The sequence below is a fragment of the Esox lucius genome, chromosome 8 (genome assembly GCF_011004845.1).
Source record: "Esox lucius isolate fEsoLuc1 chromosome 8, fEsoLuc1.pri, whole genome shotgun sequence".
Classification (NCBI taxonomy): Eukaryota; Metazoa; Chordata; class Actinopteri; order Esociformes; family Esocidae; genus Esox; species Esox lucius.
In genome coordinates this window covers 1529515-1553287 of record NC_047576.1, presented here as the reverse complement: position 1 = coordinate 1553287, position 23773 = coordinate 1529515, and the positions used below count along the sequence as shown (strand labels likewise).

At 44.8% G+C, this 23773-nt stretch overlaps 1 protein-coding gene across 1 annotated transcript in view; it reads left to right on the top strand.

The window, feature by feature from the left end:
- p3h2 (prolyl 3-hydroxylase 2) overlaps positions 1 to 23773 on the top strand; it is a 75166-nt gene that overhangs the window by 40656 nt on the left and 10737 nt on the right. The window contains exons 2-6 of the mRNA XM_029121639.2: positions 8784 to 8936; positions 10430 to 10619; positions 17879 to 18010; positions 22001 to 22128; positions 23662 to 23751. Of these exons, the coding sequence (XP_028977472.1) occupies positions 8784 to 8936; positions 10430 to 10619; positions 17879 to 18010; positions 22001 to 22128; positions 23662 to 23751 (693 nt within the window). The remainder of the gene's footprint in view (positions 1 to 8783; positions 8937 to 10429; positions 10620 to 17878; positions 18011 to 22000; positions 22129 to 23661; positions 23752 to 23773) is intronic.

The window sequence follows — 23773 nt, the reverse complement described above, 5'->3', positions numbered from 1 at the left end:
CACACATTCAAACACACACTCAACCACACACACTCTCAATGCGCACATTCAAACACACACTCAACCACACACACTCTCAATGCACACATTCAAACACACACTCAACCACACACACTCTCAATGCGCACATTCAAACACACACTCTCAATGCACACATTCAAACACACACTCAACCACACACACTCTCAATGCGCACATTCAAACACACACTCAACCACACACACTCTCAATGCACACATTCAAACACACACTCAACCACACACACTCTCAATGCACACATTCAAACACACACTCAACCACACACACTCTCAATGCACACATTCAAACACACACTCAACCACACACACTCTCAATGCACACATTCAAACACACACTCAACCACACACACTCTCAATGCGCACATTCAAACACACACTCTCAATGCACACATTCAAACACACACTCAACCACACACACTCTCAATGCGCACATTCAAACACACACTCAACCACACACACTCTCAATGCGCACATTCAAACACACACTCTCAATGCACACATTCAAACACACACTCAACCACACACACTCTCAATGCACACATTCAAACACACACTCAACCACACACACTCTCAATGCACACATTCAAACACACACTCAACCACACACACTCTCAATGCGCACATTCAAACACACACTCTCAATGCACACATTCAAACACACACTCAACCACACACACTCTCAATGCACACATTCAAACACACACTCAACCACACACACTCTCAATGCACACATTCAGACACACACTCAACCACACACACTCTCAATGCACACATTCAAACACACACTCAACCACACAAAGTCCCCATGGAGACATACAGAGTCTCTGTTCTTTTACACTCAACACACCTAAACATTCCATCCACACTTCTGTCACAGGTACATTGTAAACACCGGATTCATTCTTTTTATATCATGTTTACATGATTTTTGCATTAATGTGTGTTATGTTATTGTTATTGCTCAACTCTTTCCTAGAATGTTCCATTTTAGTTCTAGTCTGTTCGGTGACCATAAAGCTAACATTATTCCTCAAGCCTGTTCTAGAATGTTCCATTTCAGGGCCAGTCTGTTCTAGAATGTCCTATTTCAGGCCCAGTCTGTTCTGGAATGTTCCACTTCAGGGACAATCTGTTCTAGAATGTTCTGTTTCAGGACCAGCTTGTTTTAGAATATTCAGTTTCTAGAATGTTCCATTCCAGGGCCATTAGGTTTAAGACTCCTTCAGAGACAAAAAACTCAGGGAATAGCTGTACATATTATGCCTGGTCATGTATAAACAGAAATTGTTCCATTTTACTGTGATAATGGATGTTATATCAATGTTTCCTCATAGATACATTATCGAGCAGATGCTTACCTCCAAGCGCTAGTCAGCAATGCTAGGCTACTGTGCCCTCAGAGCTCTTACAGTTTTTTACAGTCGCTAGGACACATTTCCCAATACTTAGGTCACTTTTTCAAAACTCTTCACATAGTTCTCCAAACCAACTTTCAGCTCGGCACAGCAGTTCATTTCAATTTCAAAATGCACTAAAACTACCAAATCACTTCATACATGTCTCAAATCAACTCATTCTTCCAGAACACTAGCAAAGGTTGACAGACAACAAACACACTTTGTCACCCACAAAACAATGACCTAAAAAACACTAACAACAGGTAGCATTTTACAATGTTTTCTTGTGTAAAACAAGGACACATCTCTGTTTATAATTCACTGCAATGTATTTTACTGGAATGAATCAGACATGATTCAGAAAGCCACAATATGTTTTATGTCTTTCATTAATTATTTATTTTCTGCAGTAATTCCAAAATACAAGAATTTGTATACACACCATCCACTGATACAATGATAATGCTAATCTACTCGGTCTTCTCCATTTGGCCACAGGTTCTCATCCACATCATATCTTATGTCATCTAGGGCAATACACCTAGGAAAGAATCTTCTGGCATGCCTGATCCATCCCTGACAATCTTTTGCTGATATGTCCAGGCATCCAGCATTCATTGCATCCAGAAGGGATATTTGATCATGTGGATGGTGGTCATAAACCTTCCACCTCCATGGGAGAAAAAGTGACACCATTCTGGGATGGGCTGCAAACCACTCAGTGACTGCACGGGAGTGGTGAAATTCCACATTGTCCCATACAATTATAAATGTTGGCTGATTTCTTCTCTCCATCCCTTTCCTCACCTAGCACAACCCTTCCATAGAGGTCATGCAGGAACGCAAGGAGACGTTCAGTGTTGTATGGCCCAATTAGTGGTTTGTGTAACAGCAGTCCATATTGCTGCGCACATTGTGATGTTGGCACTCCTCTGGCCCGGGACATCCACTGTGGCTCTCTTCCCAATCATGTTCAGAGTTCCTCTTAAAAGGCACAGTGTACAACTGTTTTATCCTTACCTGATGTTTTTTCAGGACTCTAGAAATAGTTGTTATGCTTACACTGTGAATATTTGCAAAAGTAACGTTGTCTGCCAAGACTCTGTCTCGAATCTCAATGAGTTTTATGTCATTGTTTCTGATGACCACAATGGCAGTTTCCTGCACATCAGTGAACATCCTTCCTCTCCCACCTGTGTGAGGTAACCATTGAGTCCTAAGCAGTTATGCAAAAGCAATTACACACAAGTCTATTTACCTCTGTAATGTGCAACTCAGTCAAATGCCCTTGCAGAATACAAGTTATCTGTTGGTTTGCCGGAAAACTCTAACAATAGATGCCACTGTTGAGCGTTGCAGATTTGGCTGAGATTTGGCACTCTCTGACCATGATTTACTACATGATCAATTACAGTAGCTCTGATCTCATCTGAGACTACAGCTCTTGATCTTCCTCTTATTCTTCTTCCACCACACATACGTGTTCTTCACCCCCTCCCAGCCACTCTTCTTCCTCTTTCAGCCACTTGTCTCTTTCTGGCTGGGTCCCTTTTCTGGCTGGGTCCACATCACAATGCAAAACTACTCAGCAGTTGTCTCCTTTTTGTAATGAAATTGAAAGAGTAACAACTGTGTAGATATTCATCTACAATGAGAATCATTTTGTGCCAAAGCAATGATAATTGATCCTCAGTTTAGCCCACTTATACTTCTGTTGTGCTCACTGTGTGAAGAGTTTTGAAAAAGTGACCTAAGTATTGGGAAATGTGTCCTAGCGACTGTAAAAAACTGTAAATCGTTACTGGCTGCAGTGGTTATCACATCGCTGCTGGGATTTGTATGATGTTAAGTATCAGGGCTGAGGAGCTAAGTGTACCTTACTTCTCTGAGGGAAACCATAATTGTTTGAAACCACTTCTTTGCAAAAGGTCAGACTTGCAAGTGGAGGATTAACAGTCGATACACAGAGTTTAATAGCAGTGGTGTGAAGTCATAGCCTTAGACATACATTGGACACCCCAAACGCCACATGCAAAATGTGCTGTTGTTGTAGTCAGGATTTTGTTAATCTAGAAGTGCCTACTGATAGCTCATTCGCCCATAATTCATTGTACTGAAGATATGATCCAATCCATCAAGGTGCAGGCAGGCCTATTTGTGTGTCCAAACCCTTTGTTATGACGACCCCTAGCTCCACCTTAGCTCCACCTTAGCTCCACCTTAGCTCCACCTTAGCTCCACCTTAGCTCCACCAGTCTGTCTCCTAGCCCGCCTCTCCAGCACATTTCCAGGGACACTCATTAACCCACCTGGTTGGAGGAAGCAATACTGTAAAACCCCCAGACATTTCCAAGAGTCAGGTTTTCTTTCAGCATTCCTGCCCTCCTAGCTCTCTACCTTTCCTGTCCTGGCTCTTCCAGTGGCCCAGTCACTCTGAGCCTGAAGCCCTGGTGTGTTCTAGAAGGCTGCAGATTTGCTGCCAGTTCTTCCCCAGTTTCTCCCAGTCTGTGAAAGGGTGGCGACTCTTGACCAACACGCCTGTCTCGTGTCCCCCATGGCCCCGCCCGCCTGTGGGCGGTCAGCTCCGTGCTCATCGCCACGGCGCCTGTGCCTCGGCCTACAGCTCTATTTACACGTCTGGTGATGTGAGGGAGAGAGACATGCAAATGGCCGTTTGACTTGGCTCCTTACGTCTCCCAAGAGGTTTTTTTACTCAGTGACTGGCAGAGCAGCTCCACCGTGTCTGTAACTCATGTTAGGCAGAGTCTGGGCATTTAATGGGCGCTGGTTATTTCACTCATTACAGGTGTTCCTTTGAAATTCATGAGGGGGAGAAACGTGCTCCGTTTGCCCTGCTATAGAAGGACTCTGTGTTTCAGGGCCAGGGGGTTAAGAGAAGAATAAGAAACAGGTGGTGTTTGAGTATTTTCTGCAATGAGAAAATACTCATTTTGTTAAGGAGCTGTAAAATAGGGTCGAAAGTATTCTTCATACATTTTGGGTGAACCCAATAGAAGACGGTTTGTTTCAGCATGGGTTTAATTCTGTGTGAATCAGTTCTTACTTCCCCAGACTCAGGTCACCAGGTCAAATCTCCTCTTTATTTAGCAATAGACTGTAACCATGGCAACTCAACACTGCCAGAGAGTTGTCTATAGGAGAGATTTTCATTGTGGGAATCGTCATGTCATGTTATGTCATGTCATGTTATCAGTACAAGTCTTTCTGCCTGAAAATGGGAAGAATGACATCACTGGATGAGATCCATATGGGCTCAGTTCTAATGGGGAAATCCCATGCTCAACACGTTTCACAATGTCATTTCGTTAATATTGATTGCTCAGTTTTCTAAAACATGTAAGCACCCTAGGATGCTTTGTTTAGAGGAAACTACTTCGCACATACATTTATGCAAATGTCTTCAAAAACGAACGAGGATTGGGGGAGGACTGGAGGAGCACTGGGGAGGACATGGGGAGGATTGGGGGAGGACTGGAGGAGGACTGGAGGAGGACTTGGGGAAGACTGGGGGAGGAATGGGGAGGACTTGGGGAGGAATGGGGGAGGACTGGAGGGGGACTTAGGGAGGAATGGGGGAGGACTGGAGGAGGACTTAGGGAAGACTGGGGGAGGAATGGGGGAGGAATGGGGGAGGAATGGGGGAGGACTGGAGGAGGACTTGGGGAAGACTGGGGGAGGAATGGGGGAGGACTGGGGAGGAATGGGGGAGGACTGGAGGAGGACTTGGGGAAGACTAGGGGAGGAATTGGGGAGGAATGGGTGAGGACTGGAAGAGGACTTGGGGAAGACTGGGGGAGCACTGGGGGAGGAATGGAGGAGGACTGGGGAGGACTTGGGGAGGAATGGGGGAGGACTGGAGGAGGACTTGGGGAAGACTGGGGGAGCACTGGGGGAGGACACTCTTTCTTGGGAATTCCACAACCTTGCCCTTGGCTCCAGCCCTCATTGTAGAAAAGTCTGTCAGAATTCACTGTGATTACTGGAGAAGTGGAGGTCAGCAGTTGGAAGGGACAGAAATATGCCTCCTTATCCTGCTGACAGGCTTCTGGTCCAGGCCAGGCAGCAGGGGGAAATGTGGACAGGGCAGGAATGCAGTCCACACAAGTTCACTATCTAGCCTTTCAGAATTAACCAAGCATGCCCTCCAGTTTTCCCTTCCTCTGTCCTCTCTGTTGGAGATGAAAGAGGACGACCGTGGCTGCTTTGCAAAGAAAAAGGGGTTGGAAAAGATTAGAGGAAGACTGTAAAACAGGACAGCCCCCAGATTAGGGCACTGTGGCTTCCTGTTTGGGACAGATTTGGAGCTTGGTCTTCAGTATCAGGGCCTCAAAACAGCACCTGTTAGTAACACACTTTAAGAAAGATTTAAAGTAATGTTGCTTCACCTGAGATCCTTAATGTCTCAAGGTTACACTACCATGGATAATAATGTCTCAAGGTTACACTACCATGGATAATAATGTCTCAAGGTTACACTACCATGGATAATAATGTCTCAAGGTTACACTACCATGGATAATAATGTCTCAAGGTTACACTACCATGGATAATAATGTCTCAAGGTTACACTACCATGGATAATAATGTCTCTTCCTCTCTCCAGCACTCGCTCCCCCACCCACTCTGTGAAAGTTTTATTTGAAGGCATTGAAGGCTTCTTTTTCTCGGGAGGACAGCGAAGATGTTTCCAATTTCAGGACACTGATCAGATCAATTAGCAACCTGAAATGTCTGATGAAATCCGCACAGGATGCCGCAGAACCTGGATCAGACCATACCTTGACTTCCTCGTTTGACATGGTCCACGCTCTTTAATTGGGATTCCTCATTTTATATGGCAGTAGAGATAAATATTCAGAAAAGGGGGATTTAAAATGTCCCCTTAGTGATTCAAGATCCTTTGATGTGAATGAAGAAAGGAGGGATGTAGATTTGAGCTAAACTGTTGCCCCCCAAAAAAAATACTGTTTTGCTTTGTAGTTTTCCCACATCTGGAGGTTCTCACAGAGTGCCTTGTACAACAGCCCACCTGTGCTTCCTAAGTGCAGCAGGGCTTTTGACGGCTGGATAATTAAGATCTCAGGTTTCACAGCACTGGGGGAATCCTATGTGTCTCTCAACCCAATGAGAAGGGGGCTGCCAGACCCGTCACTGGGTCTCCATCTGCCGCGGGGCCCCGCGTGATATTGGTGTGACATTTCAGAGGAAAGCAACAACATGAGAAACAATTCAAATCCAATGTTGTGAAGAACATTCTAAAAGCTTGATTTCTTTTTCACCCAAACAGTATGTAAGCCACTGCCTTGGATTAGTGGCTTACCCTTTAACATTATATTCATGGAGAAATCTGAGCATCCAACTGACTCTCTGGTAGTCAATGAGGTCACTAAAAGCAGTCGTATGGGTCGCTGAAAGCACTCGTATGGGTCACTGTAGCAGCGTTGCTCTGTTCTATGACTAGTTAAAAACCCTAGACAGAGTTCAGAGTAATGACTGTGTCTTCAGAGATCCAAGTCTGGGAAACAACATCTGCTGGCTTTTAAATGTTTTACCATGAGCTAATTTGGAGCCGCTTCTGACTGAGTGCGACCTTTAAAGACCTTACCCACAACACATGCCACAGGCCTTATAAGCGCACATCAACATTTCAAAAATAATTCATAAGGGTATATCATACTCTACAAATGATTTATGAATGGTGACCCAATCTAGTTTGAATTTACACTAAATGTGACACAACACCATAGGTATGTTTATGTTTTCAGGAGGAGATAGTGGATAGACTTTAGATTTTTTGTTATTAGTACAAACAACCAATTGATAGCTATGGTGAACTTATTTACCACAGCTTTGTCGGACTATAAATGACCAGCCCACTGATTTTGAGAAGATCCAGCTAGCAAGTCCTGGAGACTTCCAGCAATTGCGCTAAGCTAACAATTTGTGCTTTTCATCTGTCTGGATAGAGAGACATAAATGGTATCCATGTGTTTGTCTGATGCTGGGGAAAAAGAAAAGGCTCCCCAAAATCCCCAAGTATCTCTTAAAAGTGGAGCCGCTGTTTTGGACCGGATGGCTCAGGATCTATACAGAATCTGTAGCCCCTCTGTGCTCTGATTGTCTGGTCTAGAAGGCCTCTAATAGGAGTTTTAGATGTCTGACAGGCCGAGCTTTATCCTGTGTTTATTCTAAATGCATTTTTCTATAATGGAGACAAATGTTTGGGATTGGGATAATTATTTCACGCTAATACACCCATATTTATGACTACCACATGTTTCAGGGTAGCAAATCCATCATTTGGGTGACATTAATCTATGGAACGGATGACGGGTTTCCATTCAGACAGGATGTGGATGAGAACAATGTGTCCTCAAAGTCACGTCGCCAACTTTCTACTGATCTCCTGATCAACCAGGACCATTAATATTACAAACTAGATAACTGAATGAGAGAGAGGTTTCCTTCAGCCATGCTGGTCCTGTCCTCAGTAGCGCCCTGCTGGAGGATCTGGAAAAGAAACCAATGAACAGCTTTGTACTAATGCTTTTACTTTGGTTGCCTTGAGTTGTCTCTTTTATGTGGAATTTGCTACAAAATGAACTCAGTCTTGTGACTCTCCATGAATTGAAAGAACTGGATGTCTTCTGGTTGGAGGGGCACATGCTTGCTTCTGATTTTGTTGTGCATACCACAATAACCCTAAATAACACACTTCGGTTCAAAACCATTTCAGTTCGTGGGCCAAACTCATTAAGTTAATCAGCATAAATTGCATTGAAGACTTTGTATTCAGGTCCTGCAGATGATTACAGGTGTTTTGAGTGAAGTGATCAACATCCTGTGACCAACTTGTCTCAGCATTGGAGTCTGGGGGCAGATTTTCAGGTCTCAGTGACTGAGACTGTGTGTGATCTCAGTGTGAGATCACTGCCCTCCTCTGCTTTCCATGTTAACAGGAGGGCAATGAGTAGGCTGGTCCGGGAGTGTCTCTATGTCCACTTCCTGAGGTGAAAACTGTCATTAATATAGTCTCCTGTACTTAACGCCACAGTCATCCTGTCTAAGACTGCAGACTGGACAAGGCCACAGCATGGGGGGTCTTGTGGCTCATCTTTCTCTTGGTTTGTTTCTTTAGCTGTTGCTTGATGAAATCGACCTGGGGAAAGCAGCTGTTTTTAGCCAGATTCAGTTGGCGTTCGCTACGTGTGGTAATCCTCATGGTTATGTGTTCTCACGTCTCCTCCCCTCCCTCCCTCTGTCCCCCCTCTCTCTCTCCCTCCCTCTCTCCCCCCTCCCTCTCTCCCTCCCTCCCTCTCTTGTGTAGCTGAAGCATTCGGACAAGGCAGCAGCCGCTGCCCACACCTATTTCCAGGCCAACCCAGAGCACGTGGAGATGGATCAGAACCTGGAGCAGTACAAGGCCCTGGAGGGGACCGACCTGGACCACTTTGTGGACCGAGAGGCCCGACCGCATCAGGTGAGTGGACCTGGGACCCCTCTGGCCTGTCAGTCGGATACAGTTTAATCAGGGTCATTTCATAATGGATTATTATTTCAGGCTATGATTTAATCTGTTTCCGAACAAACTGTCTCTCGGTGAACTATAAACTGTCTCCGACCCATGAAACGTACTGAGCCCCGGTGTGATTACTTTTCAAGTCGGGCCCCGTTCCAAAACGTCCAAACAGACTCATTCATTGTCTCTTCCATGATTTACTAATCGCTAATCAGATATGGCTGGATTGGCAGCAGGGTGGCAAGGAACCATGCTTCTACTTGTACAACCACTTATGGGTCAGTAATTGCGTGTGGGAAGTGAGAAAGGAGACATTTTAATGGACTTGGAACATTTCCTGAGACACACAGGGCCCACTCACAGCATTCCATACCATTACTTTGGCACGATCAGGCAGAGCTCTTTCTCTCTTTCTCAAAACCCTCTTGCCTCTTTCTGCCAAACAGAATTTGCTTTACAGTCAGTTGAATATTTTGGTCATGCCAGGGGTATATAACTAGGAACCAAGAAGAAGTAAATGGAATAAAACTGTGGGAGATATCTCATTTGAGCATCAAGTCTCCAGTAAAGTCAATATATATAGTCCAAACATTCGGTACCAGTGAGGTCTTTCACCTTCTCATGGACACAGACATTTTTCACAATTATGTGGCAGCCCTGAACCGACACAGCTGATTCACTGATCAAGAGCTTGATGATTAGCTGACAAGTTGAATAAGGTGTTCTAGATCTGGAATGGATCACGTGGAATGGCTTCATGTCCCTGAGGAGAGAGTTGAATACCTCTGCAGAACCAGATGGCTGAAAGGGAGTCTTTTTAACATGTTTTCTGCAGTTCTTCATTTTTTTATTACCTCTCTATTTGCCCATTCTAAATGAAATCCCTTTCATTCACCCCTCCCTCTTTGAATCGATCTTTGTATTCAGTAGTTATTCATCCAGATCTTGAGGATGGTCATTGAATGAGAAAAGCCACGGTTAGGAAACTGACTGTGACTGCCTGTGTGAAGCTCATAGAGCTCATAGAGGTCAGACTGTGGAGAGACGTGTTGATACTCACTCCTCATAGTGCCAACGCAGTGCCTGACTGCCTGCCTGTCTCTCAGACTAGCACATCTGGTGTTGGTCATTTAGCACGCCGATGCAACTTCTATTCAGCACTCAATGTGACTGTCTGCATGGCTGCAGTATGTGTAGGCCAATAGTCCTCAGGTAGTTCCAAGCCTAGTAGTCCTCAGATAGTCCCAAGGCTAACAGTCCTCAGATAGTCCCAAGGCTAACAGTCCTCAGATAGTCCTAAGGCTAACAGTCCTCAGATAGTCCCAAGGCTAATAGTCCTCAGTTATTCCCAAAATAAGCCACCATATCTATCTCTTTCTTTTTCACTTTCATCACACCCTCCACCCCCCTCTTTCCCCACTCTCCACTTTCGCCTTTTCTACTCCCCCCCACAGAGGTCCTTCTCAGCGGGGGTGAAGCTGTATGACAGTGGAGACTATGAGGGGGCCATTGCCATGTTTGAAGAGGCCCTCCAGGAGTACTACAAAGCTGACGTGGAGTGTCGGGCCCTTTGCCTAGGCCCCCAGAGGTTTGAGGAGCAGGACCACCTCCTCTACCGCTACAGCCTCTCAGAACTGATCTCAGGTTAGTCTCTATGTAGCTCTATGTAGTCACGAGGTAGGGTCTATAACTCCTATTTAGTGTCTATAGCTTTTATTTTATGTCTAGTTAGGGTCTATAACATTTACGTAGTGTCTGTCTGGTATTCATAACTAGGGTATATGATACATTCTTTAAGTAAGGATTATGAAACCAATTACATGTATATTGTATATTTAGCGCCTGTGTAAGGTATATAACACTGGTATGTAGTGTCTACACTGGTTCTAAAAAACAGATATGTAATATACAGCTCCGGAAAAAATTAAGGGAACACTGCACCTTTTGCTTTCCTTTCCAAAAAAGTAAAAAAGGTAAACGTAGGGTCTTTACCTTCTGTACGAGGTGAATATGTAGTAACTCTAACACCAATGTGTAGTGCCTATATTGCTACCAATGTAATATATATCCTACAAATGTGATAGTTTTACATATAGAGTGTATAACTATCATGTAGTTTCCATGTAGGGTATATAACTATCATGTAGTTTCCATGTAGGATATATAATTATCATTTAGTTTCCATTTAGGGTATATAACTATCATGTAGTTTCCATGTAGGGTATATAACTATCATGTAGTTTTCATGTAGAGTATATAACTATCATGTAGGGAATATAGCTATCATGTAGTTTCCATGTAGGGTATATAGCTAGACGGTTTGCAGCCGAGTGTGAAGCGGTGGGGATGAAAATCAGTACCTCCAAATCCGAGGCCATGGTCCTCAGTCGGAAAAGGGTGGCTTGCCCGCTTCAGGTTGGTGGAGAGTGCCTGCCTCAAGTGGAGGAGTTTAAGTATCTAGGGGTCTTGTTCACGAGTGAGGGAAGGATGGACCGGGAGATTGACAGACGGATCGGTGCAGCTTCTGCAGTAATGCAGTCGATGTATCGGTCTGTCGTGGTGAAGAAAGAGCTGAGCCGCAAGGCGAAGCTCTCGATTTACCAGTCAATCTACGTTCCTACTCTCACCTATGGTCATGAGCTTTGGGTCATGACCGAAAGGACAAGATCCCGGATACAGGCGGCCGAAATGAGCTTTCTCCGCAGGGTGGCCGGGCGATCCCTTAGAGATAGGATGAGAAGCTCGGTCACCCGGGAGGAGCTCAGAGTAGAGCCGCTGCTCCTCCACATCAAGAGGGGTCAGCTGAGGTGGCTTGGGCATCTTTTTCGGATGCCTCCGGAACGCCTTCCTGGGAAGGTGTTCCGGTCCCGTCCCACCGGGAGGAGACCCCGGGGAAGACCTAGGACACGCTGGAGGGACTATGTCTCCCGGCTGGCCTGGGAACGCCTCGGTGTCCCCCCGGAAGAGCTAGAGGAAGTGTCTGGGGAGAGGGAAGTCTGGGCATCCCTGCTTAGACTGCTGCCCCCGCGACCCGGCCCCGGATAAGCGGAAGAAGATGGTATGGTATGGTATATAGCTATCATGTAGTTTCCATGTAGGGTATATAACTATCATGTGGTTTCCTTGTAGGGTATATAACTATCATGTAGTTTCCATGTATGGTATATAACTATCATGTAGTTTTCATGTAGGGTATATAACTATCATGTAGGGAATATAGCTATCATGTAGTGTCCATGAAGGGTATATAACTATCCTGTAGTGTCCATGTAGGGTATATAACTATCATGTAGTGTCCATGTAGGGTATATAGTTATCATGTAGTTTCCATGTAGGGTATATAACTATCATGTAGTTTCCATGTAGGGTATATAACTATCATGTAGTTTCCATGTAGGGTATATAACTATCATGTAGTGTCCATGTAGGGTATATAACTATCATGTAGTGTCCATGTAGGGTATATAACTATCAGGTAATGTCCATGTAGCGTATATAACTATCATGTAGTGTCCATGTAGGGTATATAACTATCATGTAGTTTCCATGTAGGGTATATAACTATCATGTCGTGTCCATGAAGGGTATATAACTATCCTGTAGTGTCCATGTAGGGTATATAACTATCATGTAGTGTCCTTGTAGGGTATATAACTATCATGTAGTGTCCATGTAGGGTATATAACTATCATGTAGTGTCCATGTAGGGTATATAACTATCATGTAGTGTCCTTGTAGGGTATATAACTATCATGTAGTGTCCATGTAGGGTATATAACTATCATGTAGTGTCCTTGTAGGGTATATAACTATCCTGTAGTGTCCATGTAGGGTATATAACTATCATGTAGTGTCCTTGTAGGGTATATAACTATCATGTAGTGTCCTTGTAGGGTATATAACTATCATGTAGTGTCCTTGTAGGGTATATAACTATCATGTAGTGTCCTTGTAGGATATATAACTATCATGTAGTGTCCATGTAGGGTATATAACTATCATGTAGTGTCCTTGTAGGGTATATAACTATCATGTAGTGTCCATGTAGGGTATATAACTATCATGTAGTGTCCTTGTAGGGTATATAACTATCATGTAGTGTCCATGTAGGGTATATAACTATCATGTAGTGTCCTTGTAGGGTATATAACTATCATGTAGTGTCCTTGTAGGGTATATAACTATCATGTAGTGTCCATGTAGGGTATATAACTATCATGTAGCTTTCCATACTGATTTTTGTTCATTTTCTATGAATGCAACATGTTATAATGTAATATACAGTATCGGTGGAAGGATTTGAAGTGCCTGTCTTGGCTACTAACTGGGGCTCCTTCAGAACACTGGTGTCATTTATTTTGCCCAGCTATTTCACTGCACTGGGGAGCCTTTCAACAGCCAGTAGTGATTTTATAAAACAAACATGGCTGTCTTTCCAGTGGTGGGTAACAATGTTGATTTCTCCTGTGGTCCAAAACGCCATTCTCCCCATCTTCAAAATAACACAGGGTTAAGAAACCGCACCAGATCATGTTTTCAAGAGTCAGTTAACCATGGGATGGGAGGCTTTTCTTGGCATTTAAACATTTTGATGTGTTTATTGTCTTAACGTGACTTTTCCTGCAACACTGCAAATGCAGTACAGCCAAACCTCGTATCTCTCCTCCTGCCATGCTCCGTTAGCCTTGAGGGCTCCTGCTCTGCCTGCCCGGGACCTGGTCCTGATGCCATGCCCACTGAGGGATTTACCTGCTGTCAGCAGGCTGAAAGGGCACATGAGGAACAACATGCAGAGAGAGAGGGGGCATTTCAGGCAGAAAAACGGTTGTATTAGAAGTCCATTGCCTGTGTGTCTGTCAGGGTCTGACAGGGTATATTAATAGTGACTTGTTGTGGATGTCACGCTTTTGTGTAGATAAATCTGATGCAGTCATACATCTGAACATATAAATCTGACTGCCATGATTTGATCATTATTTATTGAGCATGAAAAAATATGCAGGGAGTACACACATTTCATGGAGAAATATCTCTATGCAGGGAGTTCACACATTTAATGGGAAATATCTATATGCAGGGAGTTCACACATTTAATGGGAAATATCTCTATGCAGGGAGTTCACACATTTAATGGGAAATATCTCTATGCTGTACTTCATGTGGTTCTGCCGACCTATTTCCTGTAAAAGATTATTTTTTTGGGAGAAATTACTTTCCCACCTGGACTACTTTATGGTCATATTCAAACTGCCCCCCTTTATCTCATTTGGAAGCTCATGGAAAACATCTGACAGGGCTTTAAACTCCAACGACTCCTCACAAATATTTGTTTTTTTTGGGTTTTTCATGTGTAATATCTTAGTTGTTTCAAAACCAATGTCGTGGTTATGTCTGGGCTTCCGGTGCTTCACTCCAAGGTCTTTTTGGAGTAGCCCCGGGTCTTTTGATCCAATTCCAGAAATAGATATCATGTTCTGATGATTTTGCGTAACCGTATGCCTATCTGTGTGAAGATATCTGTTTGTTTTGTGCACTAACATTAACACAGCTGGGATGGTGCAATGAAAGGACTGTTGCATTTAAAACCCCCAGAATGCTTGAGCCCTGAGGCTGTTGTATTTAAAACCTCCAGAATGCTTGAGCCCAGAGGCTGTTGCGAGTCCAGTGATTTTCTGGTTGCCACAGTTCTCAGGTCCAACGGGACACTGAACATCCTGATTGGACCTCTGGAAGGCGGAGAAACACAGTTTATGTTCTTTCATCTTCTGAAATCATTTTCCGACTTGTAGGCAAATGCCCTGCCTCTCTGGGTGAATGCCCCGCCCCTGTAGGTGAATACCCCGCCCCTGTGGGCGTGTCAAGCCACTTAAGATCTGTTGCCAAAAAGACAACTGGGTGAAATAGTGTCCATGTTTAGTGAACTCATGGCCCTGGTCAGCTACAGTGTTAAAGCCTTAGTCATTAAGCTACTTTAACTTATTTCTCCATTAAAGGCTGGTCAGTGAACACTTATACATTAACAATGTAAAAACTACCCTAAGAAAAAGTCGTCTGAAGAGGCAGAGCGACAAGCCGAGGAGGCAGAGAGTCAGGCCGAGGAGGCAGACCGTCAGGCCGAGGAGGCAGAGAGTCAGGCCGAGGAGGCAGAGCGTCAGGCAGAGGAGGCAGAGGCAGAGAGTCAGGCCGAGGAGGCAGAGCGTCAGGCCAAGGAGGCAGAGAGTAAGGCCGAGGAGGAAGAGAGACAGGCAGAGGAGGCAGAGAGTCAGGCCAAGGAGGCAGAGAGTCAGGCCGAGGAGGCAGAGCGTCAGGCAGAGGAGGCAGAGAGTCAGGCCAAGGAGGCAGAGAGTCAGGCCGAGGAGGCAGAGCAACTAGCCGAGGAGGCAGAATGTCAGGAAGAGGAGGCAGAGAGTCAGGCCGAGGAGGCAGAGCAACAAGCCGAGGAGGCAGAACGTCAGGCAGAGGAGGCAGAACGTCAGGCAGAGGAGGCAGAGAGTCAGGCCGAGGAGGCAGAGCAACAAGCCGAGGAGGCAGAACGTCAGGCAGAGGAGGCAGAACGTCAGGCAGAGGAGGCAGAGAGTCAGGCCGAGGAGGCAGAGCATCAGGCCAAGGAGGCAGAGAGTCAGTCCGAGGAGGCAGAGAGTCAGGCCGAGGAGGAAGAGAGTCAGTCCGCGAGTCGGGCCGAGGAGGCAGAGAGTCAGGCCAAGGAGGCAGAGCGTCTGGCCGAGGAGGCAGAGAATCAGGCCGAGGAGGCAGAGAGTCAGGCTGTGGAGGCAGAGAGACAGGCCGAGCAGTTACCCATTAGGCTTTGTTCAAGGATCAGGTTGTTTCTTTGTTGTGTCATGTTTGTTATGATCTAAAAGTGTAAGCTGATCCTGGATCAGCTCTCAGAGATGCTGTGTGAATGTGGACGCAGCCCTGCTGGATCATGTTGGATGGGGGACGGGGGTGTCTGGCCGGACACACCCCCGACACTGAAAAACAATCACGCCATCATGCAGTTACCCACACACAGACTGAGTCAGACCTGTTCATGTTGACATAAGACAGTCAGGGTTCTTAATCCAGGTGGTCAAGCAAAGCTAGGCTGATGCCAGGTGTGCTTTGTCTCATATATCGTTGTGCAAACACGGAAACTGGGATAACTTTTTTTGTAAATGTCTAATCTAGCCAGGATTTATTTTTCCATAGCACTTGTCAAATCTCTGCTATTGTAGTTTCTTTGATCCTTGGCCGTGTCTATACAGTTCCCTACTTCGGTGCCCTGGAGCAAGGCTGTTGGGGGCTGTCTGAGGGTTGGGGCTGAACAATGGTGCAGATGAGGGGATTTAGGGGGTCTTTTTAGAATAACAGGTGTTCTTCTCCTTCCTCAATCAGAGTGTGGTTTTGTGACTCCATTCTTGTGCTCAATCCCAAAGGCTGAACAAACACACACACACACACACACCAACAAGCTCCATTCTCCTCTTCCCACTGCTGTACGTGGCTGGTCCAGACACAAATCAGGGAAAAACTAGATTCATGTTTCCCCACTGCATCATGAAATAAATATATAAATATAAATATAATGATCGATTGATAACAACAGGCACTTGGTTTCTCTGTCCATGTGAAGGCAGGAAATACAAATAGGGACTGAACAAATAGACTGGCCGGGAAGGACACGAGGAAGTGTTGGTGCATCTTAAATGAGACAGTTTTTGAAGGAGTTGATTGGTTGCTGTGAGATGTGAGTCGTCATGTGGACTGTAATGGATGATGAGGGAGGATCACCAGGTGTCATGTGGTGTGTCTGTCTGTGGTGGTTCATAGTAACACAGATGATGAGGTAGGATCACCAGGTGTCATGTGGTGTGTCTGTCTGTGATGGTTCATAGTAACACAGATGATGAGGTAGGATCACCAGGTGGCATGTGGTGTGTCTGTCTGTGATGGTTCATAGTAACACAGATGATGAGGGAGGATCACCAGGTGTCATGTGGTGTGTCTTTCTGTGATGGTTCATAGTAACACAGATGATGAGGGAGGATCACCAGGTGTCATGTGGTGTGTCTGTCTGTGGTGGTTCATAGTAACACAGATGATGAGGTAGGATCACCAGGTGGCATGTGGTGTGTCTGTCTGTGATGGTTCATAGTAACACAGATGATGAGGGAGGATCACCAGGTGTCATGTGGTATGTCTGTCTGGGATGGTTCATAGAAACACAGATGAAGGCCGTCGGCTCAAACCACCATCGGGTTTTACAATAGAGATGTGCCCTCAGAGAGTTCTGGATTTCCTCTTAACTGTTCTAGAAGGGAAAAAGTGGCATATGGAATTATATATTTTCCTTTTGGTCACACAAAAGACCCTGAGATGACATCACAAGATGATCTCATTGGAGTTTGTGTGTGTTTGTGGGTGTGTGTGTGTGGTGCATTCTTACTGTAATTGTAGTACAAATGTAGTGTTTGTTGAAGCCACAGTGTCTCTGCTAGAAGCCATTGGTTAATGTCTTAAGAACGATTACTAGTAAGTAGAGTACAGTACATTGTAAAGTAGAGTACAGTACATTGTGAAGTAGAGTACAGTACATTGTAAAGTAGAGTACAATACATTATATACTACAGTAGAGTGCAGTACATTCTGGAGTATAATATATTCTAAGGCAGAGCACAGTACATTTTAAAGTAAAATACATTACATTGTGGAGGACAGTGAATGCTAATGTTAAGTAGAGTACTGTAAATGCTTATGTAGAATACAGAGATTGTTAATGTAGAATACAGTAAATGCTAGAGTAAGAATTCATACATGGCAGTATTGGATCCATTTGAATTCATAGTTGAACTAAGACATTTCTACGTTGTTTTCTTCCAGAATCCAGCGTGCATCATTCATTTACGGTCTGTTGTGTGTTTCAGACCATTTCACCCAGGTGCTGTACTGTGAACACGAGTGTGTGAGGGACCTGGCAGTCCGGCCCGGACGCCTGTCCCCCATGGAGAACTACCTCCCACTGCACTACGACTACCTGCAGTTCGCTTACTTCCAGAGTGAGTGCCCTCATGTTGCTTCACCTCCTCTACACAGTCTGCATGCAATATGGCTCCCATTTCCCCTTGGGCCCTGGTCAAATGTTGTGTGCTACAGAGTGATTAGTGCGCCCTCTTCGACTCAAGCTACGACTAGTGAGTGATTCAACCTTCTTTAACCTGAGTAGCCTGCATGCAGACAGGGTGTGGTGTTCAGACCCAAGGAATGGCCTGGAGCAGACTTGTCACTGGCACACCCAAATCGCATGATCATTAATTAGGTAAATATTCACCTGCTGACTCATAGAAAGACGGAGATCTGGGTTTGAATACGACCAGGGCCAGTGTTCATAAAGCTTCTTAGAGCAGAGAAAGATCAGGGCCTGTGTTCATAAAGCTTCTTAGAGCAGAGAAAGACAAGGGCCTCTGTTCATAAAATGTCTTAGAGCAGAGAAAGACCAGGGCCTGTGTTCATAAAATGTCTTAAAGCAGAGAAAGACCAGGGCCTGTGTTCATTAAGCTTCTTAGAACAGAGAAAGACCTGGGCCTGTGTTCATTAAGCTTGTTAGAGCAGAGATAGACCAGGGCCTGTGTTCTTTAAGCTTATTAGAGTAGAGAAAGGCCTGTGTTCTTTAAGCTTATTAGAGTAGAGAAAGGCCAAGGCCTGTGTTCATTAAGCTTTTTAGAGCAGAGAAAGGCCAGGGCCTGTGTTCATTAAGCTTATTAGAGTAGAGGTAGACCTGGGCCTGTGTTCTTTAAGCTTATTAGAGTAGTGAAAGACCTGGGCCTGTGTTCATTAAGCTTATTAGAGTAGAGAAAGACCATTGCCTGTGTTCATTAAGCTTCTTAGAACAGAGAAAGACCAAGGCCTGTGTTCATTAAGCTTATTAGAGTAGAGAAAGACCAGGGCCTGTGTTCTTTAAGCTTGTTAGAGTAGAGAAAGGCCAAGGCCTGTGTTCTTTAAGCTTATTAGAGTAGAGAAAGGCCTGTGTTCTTTAAGCTTATTAGAGTAGAGAAAGGCCAAGGCCTGTGTTCTTTAAGCTTATTAGAGTAAAGAAAGACCTGGGCCTGTGTTCATTAAGCTTATTAGAGTAGAGAAAGACCATTGCCTGTGTTCATTAGGCTTCTTAGAACAGAGAAAGACCAAGGCCTGTGTTCATTAAGCTTGTTAGAGTAGAGAAAGGCCAAGGCCTGTGTTCTTTAAGCTTATTAGAGTAGAGAAAGGCCTGTGTTCAAGTAGGAAGTAGGGTGCCTAATTAGGTTGAAGGTTTCTATTTGGGACATGTCCTTTGTATAGCTGGGATGAAGGGGGAGGGAGGCGTTGGCAGGACAACACAGAAGATAAGGAGGAGGAGGGCAGTGTAATGAATTACTGTGATCTCCTCACATTATGTCCAAGGCTTCTGTGGCACATGGGACTAATAAACCAAAGGAAAAACAGTTAAATCAATCATTAGGCACCTAAACTTGACCCATTCTCTGTTTGGGCCCATTCCTTTTATAGTGACTATTTTGACCTTGCTTTAACCTTTCCAATAATAGGGCGGTGTATTCTCTCAGCCCGACCCACAATCCTTAGCCTAACTGACCCAATGTTGGTCTCTGGTTTCTGCTTGATTTGGTCAATTACAAAACGACATCTTAGAGAAATACAAGTGTTCTCTCTGCGTCCAAATACGAGCTTCCCTCATGGCGCTCATGTCAGCCAAACCACGTAAGAGCAAGCTAGCTACCGTCTGGAAAATGAAGCTAGCCAAGACAACACAAACAAATTGACTCTGTTATACAAGTAGGTAAGTTTATGTACAAGCTGGCTTTACGAAACAAGTACAATATTTTACCTGTGAAAAATGCTTTCCACACACTGTTACATGAACACCTGGCACCCACAATCACACTATCCTTCACCAAATAGAAAAAGTTTCTGTTTGTGCAGGTATTTTTATTTTTGTACACCACAAATCAACAAAAAAAATTGCTTATTCACAGCGGGGGGGGGGGGGGGGGGGGGGAGAAGACTGTTACTTTCCCCCATTTTGTGGGCACAGTCAAGGAGAATTCCTTCTCATGAATACAGGCTCACTGAAGCAAAGAGGGAGTTATTTACTACAACTTAACTATAAATAAAACTGTGAAGGTCTGATAGGTCATTCTGTGCTGTGCAGTTTAAAAGGTAACTTGTAAAACACTGTTAACAATGGAAATAGGAATGTGTTATTTACTATTATCTTTTTGATGTCAATGATGACAGTAAAATAAGAACCACATGGAGAGTGAGATACGGAGTATCTTAAATGTAACAATCCACTCCAAAATGTAAATGCAAAGAAACAGAGAGAGAGACTGCAGTCACCCATCAATGGCTACAGAGAGAGACCGCAGTCACCCATCAATGGCTACAGAGAGAGACCGCAGTCACCCATCAATGGCTACAGAGAGAGACCGCAGTCACCCATCAATGGCTACAGAGAGAGACTGCAGTCACCCATCAATGGCTACAGAGAGAGACCGCAGTCACCCATCAATGGCTACAGAGAGAGACCGCAGTCACCCATCAATGGCTACAGAGAAAGACCGCAGTCACCCATCAATGGCTACAGAGATAGACTGCAGTCACCCATCAATGGCTACAGAGAAAGACCGCAGTCACCCATCAATGGCTACAGAGAGAGACTGCAGTCACCCATCAATGGCTACAGAGAAAGACCGCAGTCACCCATCAATGGCTACAGAGAGAGACCGCAGTCACCCATCAATGGCTACAGAGGGGGGTGTATGTTTGTGGTGTGTGTATGTGGGGAGGGGGTTGTGTGGAGTGTGAGTGGTGGTGGTGGGGGGGTTGTGTGGGGTGTGTGTGTATATGTGTGTGGTTAGGGTTAGGGTGTGCGTGCCTGCGTGTGCGTGCGCTTGTTCCCATGCAGTCTTGTGTCCGTATTTCCACTGTCTCACTCAGACCTCCGACTGCCTCTCTCTCTCCGGTGTGGTCATGACCCTGGAATGTTCAGCCACAGTTCCAAAAGTTCCAGTTTCTCGTCTCTATGGAGATCCTGTTCTAAATTGTAATTCAATGATCATCTCATAGACCCAGTATTGAAGTCAATGGGCAGGCCTGTGCATTCCATCCCCGACTTGAACCCAAACCTCAGCCCCAACCTTAGACCCTCTGAGGTAATACCTTAACTGTTAACCATCAGAGCAGGTTTCATTTCAATCCTGTTAACCATGCTAAAGGAGCAGAGACAAAATAGGTTTAAAAAAAGTTTGTCCAAAATATGTGACATTTTTAAACAAAGGGCTGGTGCCGTACAGGGGCTTTCAGAGGGAGTTAATAACGATGAGGTGTTGTTCCGACTGGACCGTAGAAACATGCCTGTTTTTAAGCGTTACCTGTCGACAGATTCCGTCAACACAATGTCATTGTTATTACCTCTGTTGTTTGATCACTTGTCTCTTCATCCTCTCTCTTAATAAATTACATTGAAATTATTTAATTGCCATCAAATAATGGGGTGTTGAAATATATTATAACATCATAACATTTTAGATTGTCAACAGGACAATCAGTAGAACAAGAAACAAGGGCAAAAAAGAGGTAAACATACAGTAGTCACTGAATATGGCATGACTTAGGAAATGTAGTGTTTATTAGTCTGTCAGAACCTGTCCCTGATATAATGACAGACAGTAATGTAGTGTTAATTAGTCTGTCAGAACCTGTCCCTGATATAATGACAGACAGTAATGTAGTGTTAATTAGTCTGTCAGAACCTGTCCCTGATAAAATGACAGACAGTAATGTAGTGTTAATTAGTCTGTCAGACCCTGTCCCTGATATAATGACAGACAGTAATGTAGTGTTAATTAGTCTGTCAGAACCTGTCCCTGATAGAATGACAGACAGTAATGTAGTGTTAGTTGGGTCTGTCAGACCCTCAAACAAGCTTCATTGACACAGGAACATATAAGGGCAGAACATTCACTTCCTGGTGTGTCCTGTCTTCGTCTCTCCAGTGAACATGCTGGAGCAGGCTCTGGAGTGTGCCCAGTCTTACCTTCTGTTCCACGAAGCCGACGACTTCATGACTGACAATGTGGAGTATTACCAAGAGACTCTGGGTCGTGACCTCAGACCCCGGGAGGTAAGATCATGGCTCCAGTCCAAATGATGCCCTAACACTTTACAGCAGGCACTCTATTACCACCAAAGCAGTGCCTGCTGTAAAGTGGAGGGTGGTCTTTATGACCCACACCACTGTTGTTTACTTTGTTTACATGTTGGAGGTTTATGTGTTCCGTTCCTGGTACTTTTTCCCGTTCTGCGACCCTGCTCACACGCCTGTTGTCCTGGGAGATGGCAGAATAAATGTGGCACAGGTTGTGTGTCTGTGTGTCTGTGTGTGTGAGTGAGTGTGTGTGTCACTCCATTTATTAACATTTACATCCCACTGACATTCAGAACTTTGCGAACTGCACAGAAACTTGAGAGAGTTGTAAAACTGTTTACACAACAAAATGTATCCAGCATATCGAGTCTTCTTTGAAATGTCTCAGAAAAGGTAGCGTAATGTAAATAAACCCTTTTTGAGCTCCTCCCCCTCCTCCCCCTCTCTTTCCCTCTGTTTGTCCTCACTCCCACTCTTTCTCCTCCTCTCGCTCCTCTTTTCCTACCTCTCTCTTTCTCTCTTCCTTTCTTCAGACCTCATTTACTCTGCGTGGAGTGGCAGAGAGCTGGGGCCTGCCTGCCAAAGTCCTGTCTTTTAGGAATAGGGAGGAGGGGGAGTATAACTCTCACTGCCCACAGAAACTCGCTGAAACAGTTCAAGAGCAGTTTGCATGACGGGTGGAAAAAAGATTTTTCCGGCAACCGCAAATGCTACTGGCTGCTTGGGTTTCATAGCATAGCATAACATAGCATAGCATAGCATAGCCCCTTATAATATACTGCAGTACATCTCACATGGTTTCCCTCCTCACCTCTCTTTCCCATTCCTTTCCTCTCTTCTTCACCATAATGGATATCCAAGATCAGCTCTTTTTTCGTGTCCGAACAATATTTAAAGGGCCACTGTTTCACTTACTGCCAAGTTCTCAAATCTCTTGGTGAAAAGAAAAGATATCTTTGGTTGAACTTTGTGTGGTTCATAGTAGGCTTATACATGCCCTATTATCAATGAGGTGACTTTATACCCTCGTCGCTGTAGACATTAAACGAACCAGCAGCGTTAGTTGAACAAACAGCACTCCCCACTGTCTGAGGGGCAGAGAGATGCATCATGTCTGCTGAAATAAGCTTATTTTCTTTCCCAGTCACATTTGTAAAGGCCCTGTCAGGAAGAACCAGTACTAACTGTGAAATGCTAAGAGAGGTCAGCAAAGGAGAGGATATTGAGTCCATCACTAGGACAAGGAGAGACTTAGCTGTCCCTGTAACGGGTCCCTGTAACGTGTCCCTGTAACAGGTCCAGTTTTGGGCTGCAGGAGTCTAGAGATACTTGGTTCCTGTGAAAAGGAGTAAAATTCTGTAGTACTACCGAGGGGTAGGTTGGTGAGGGACGTTTTCTTCACGCCTTTTGCGAGATTCATCAGCAAGACAAGGTGATGTACTGTGAGGTCCTCAAAATGTTTTTGACTCTTGGAGATTAAGGGGGCTGCTTGATTCTCTGTGTCCCCAGAATGCTGAGTGGTACCTGAGGCGCCACAAGCTGGAGACGGAGCTTCTGGTGATTGGCAGCGAGAACCTTCGAGTTGAGTTCACAGAGGGGGTGAGTACAGGAACCTGATGAC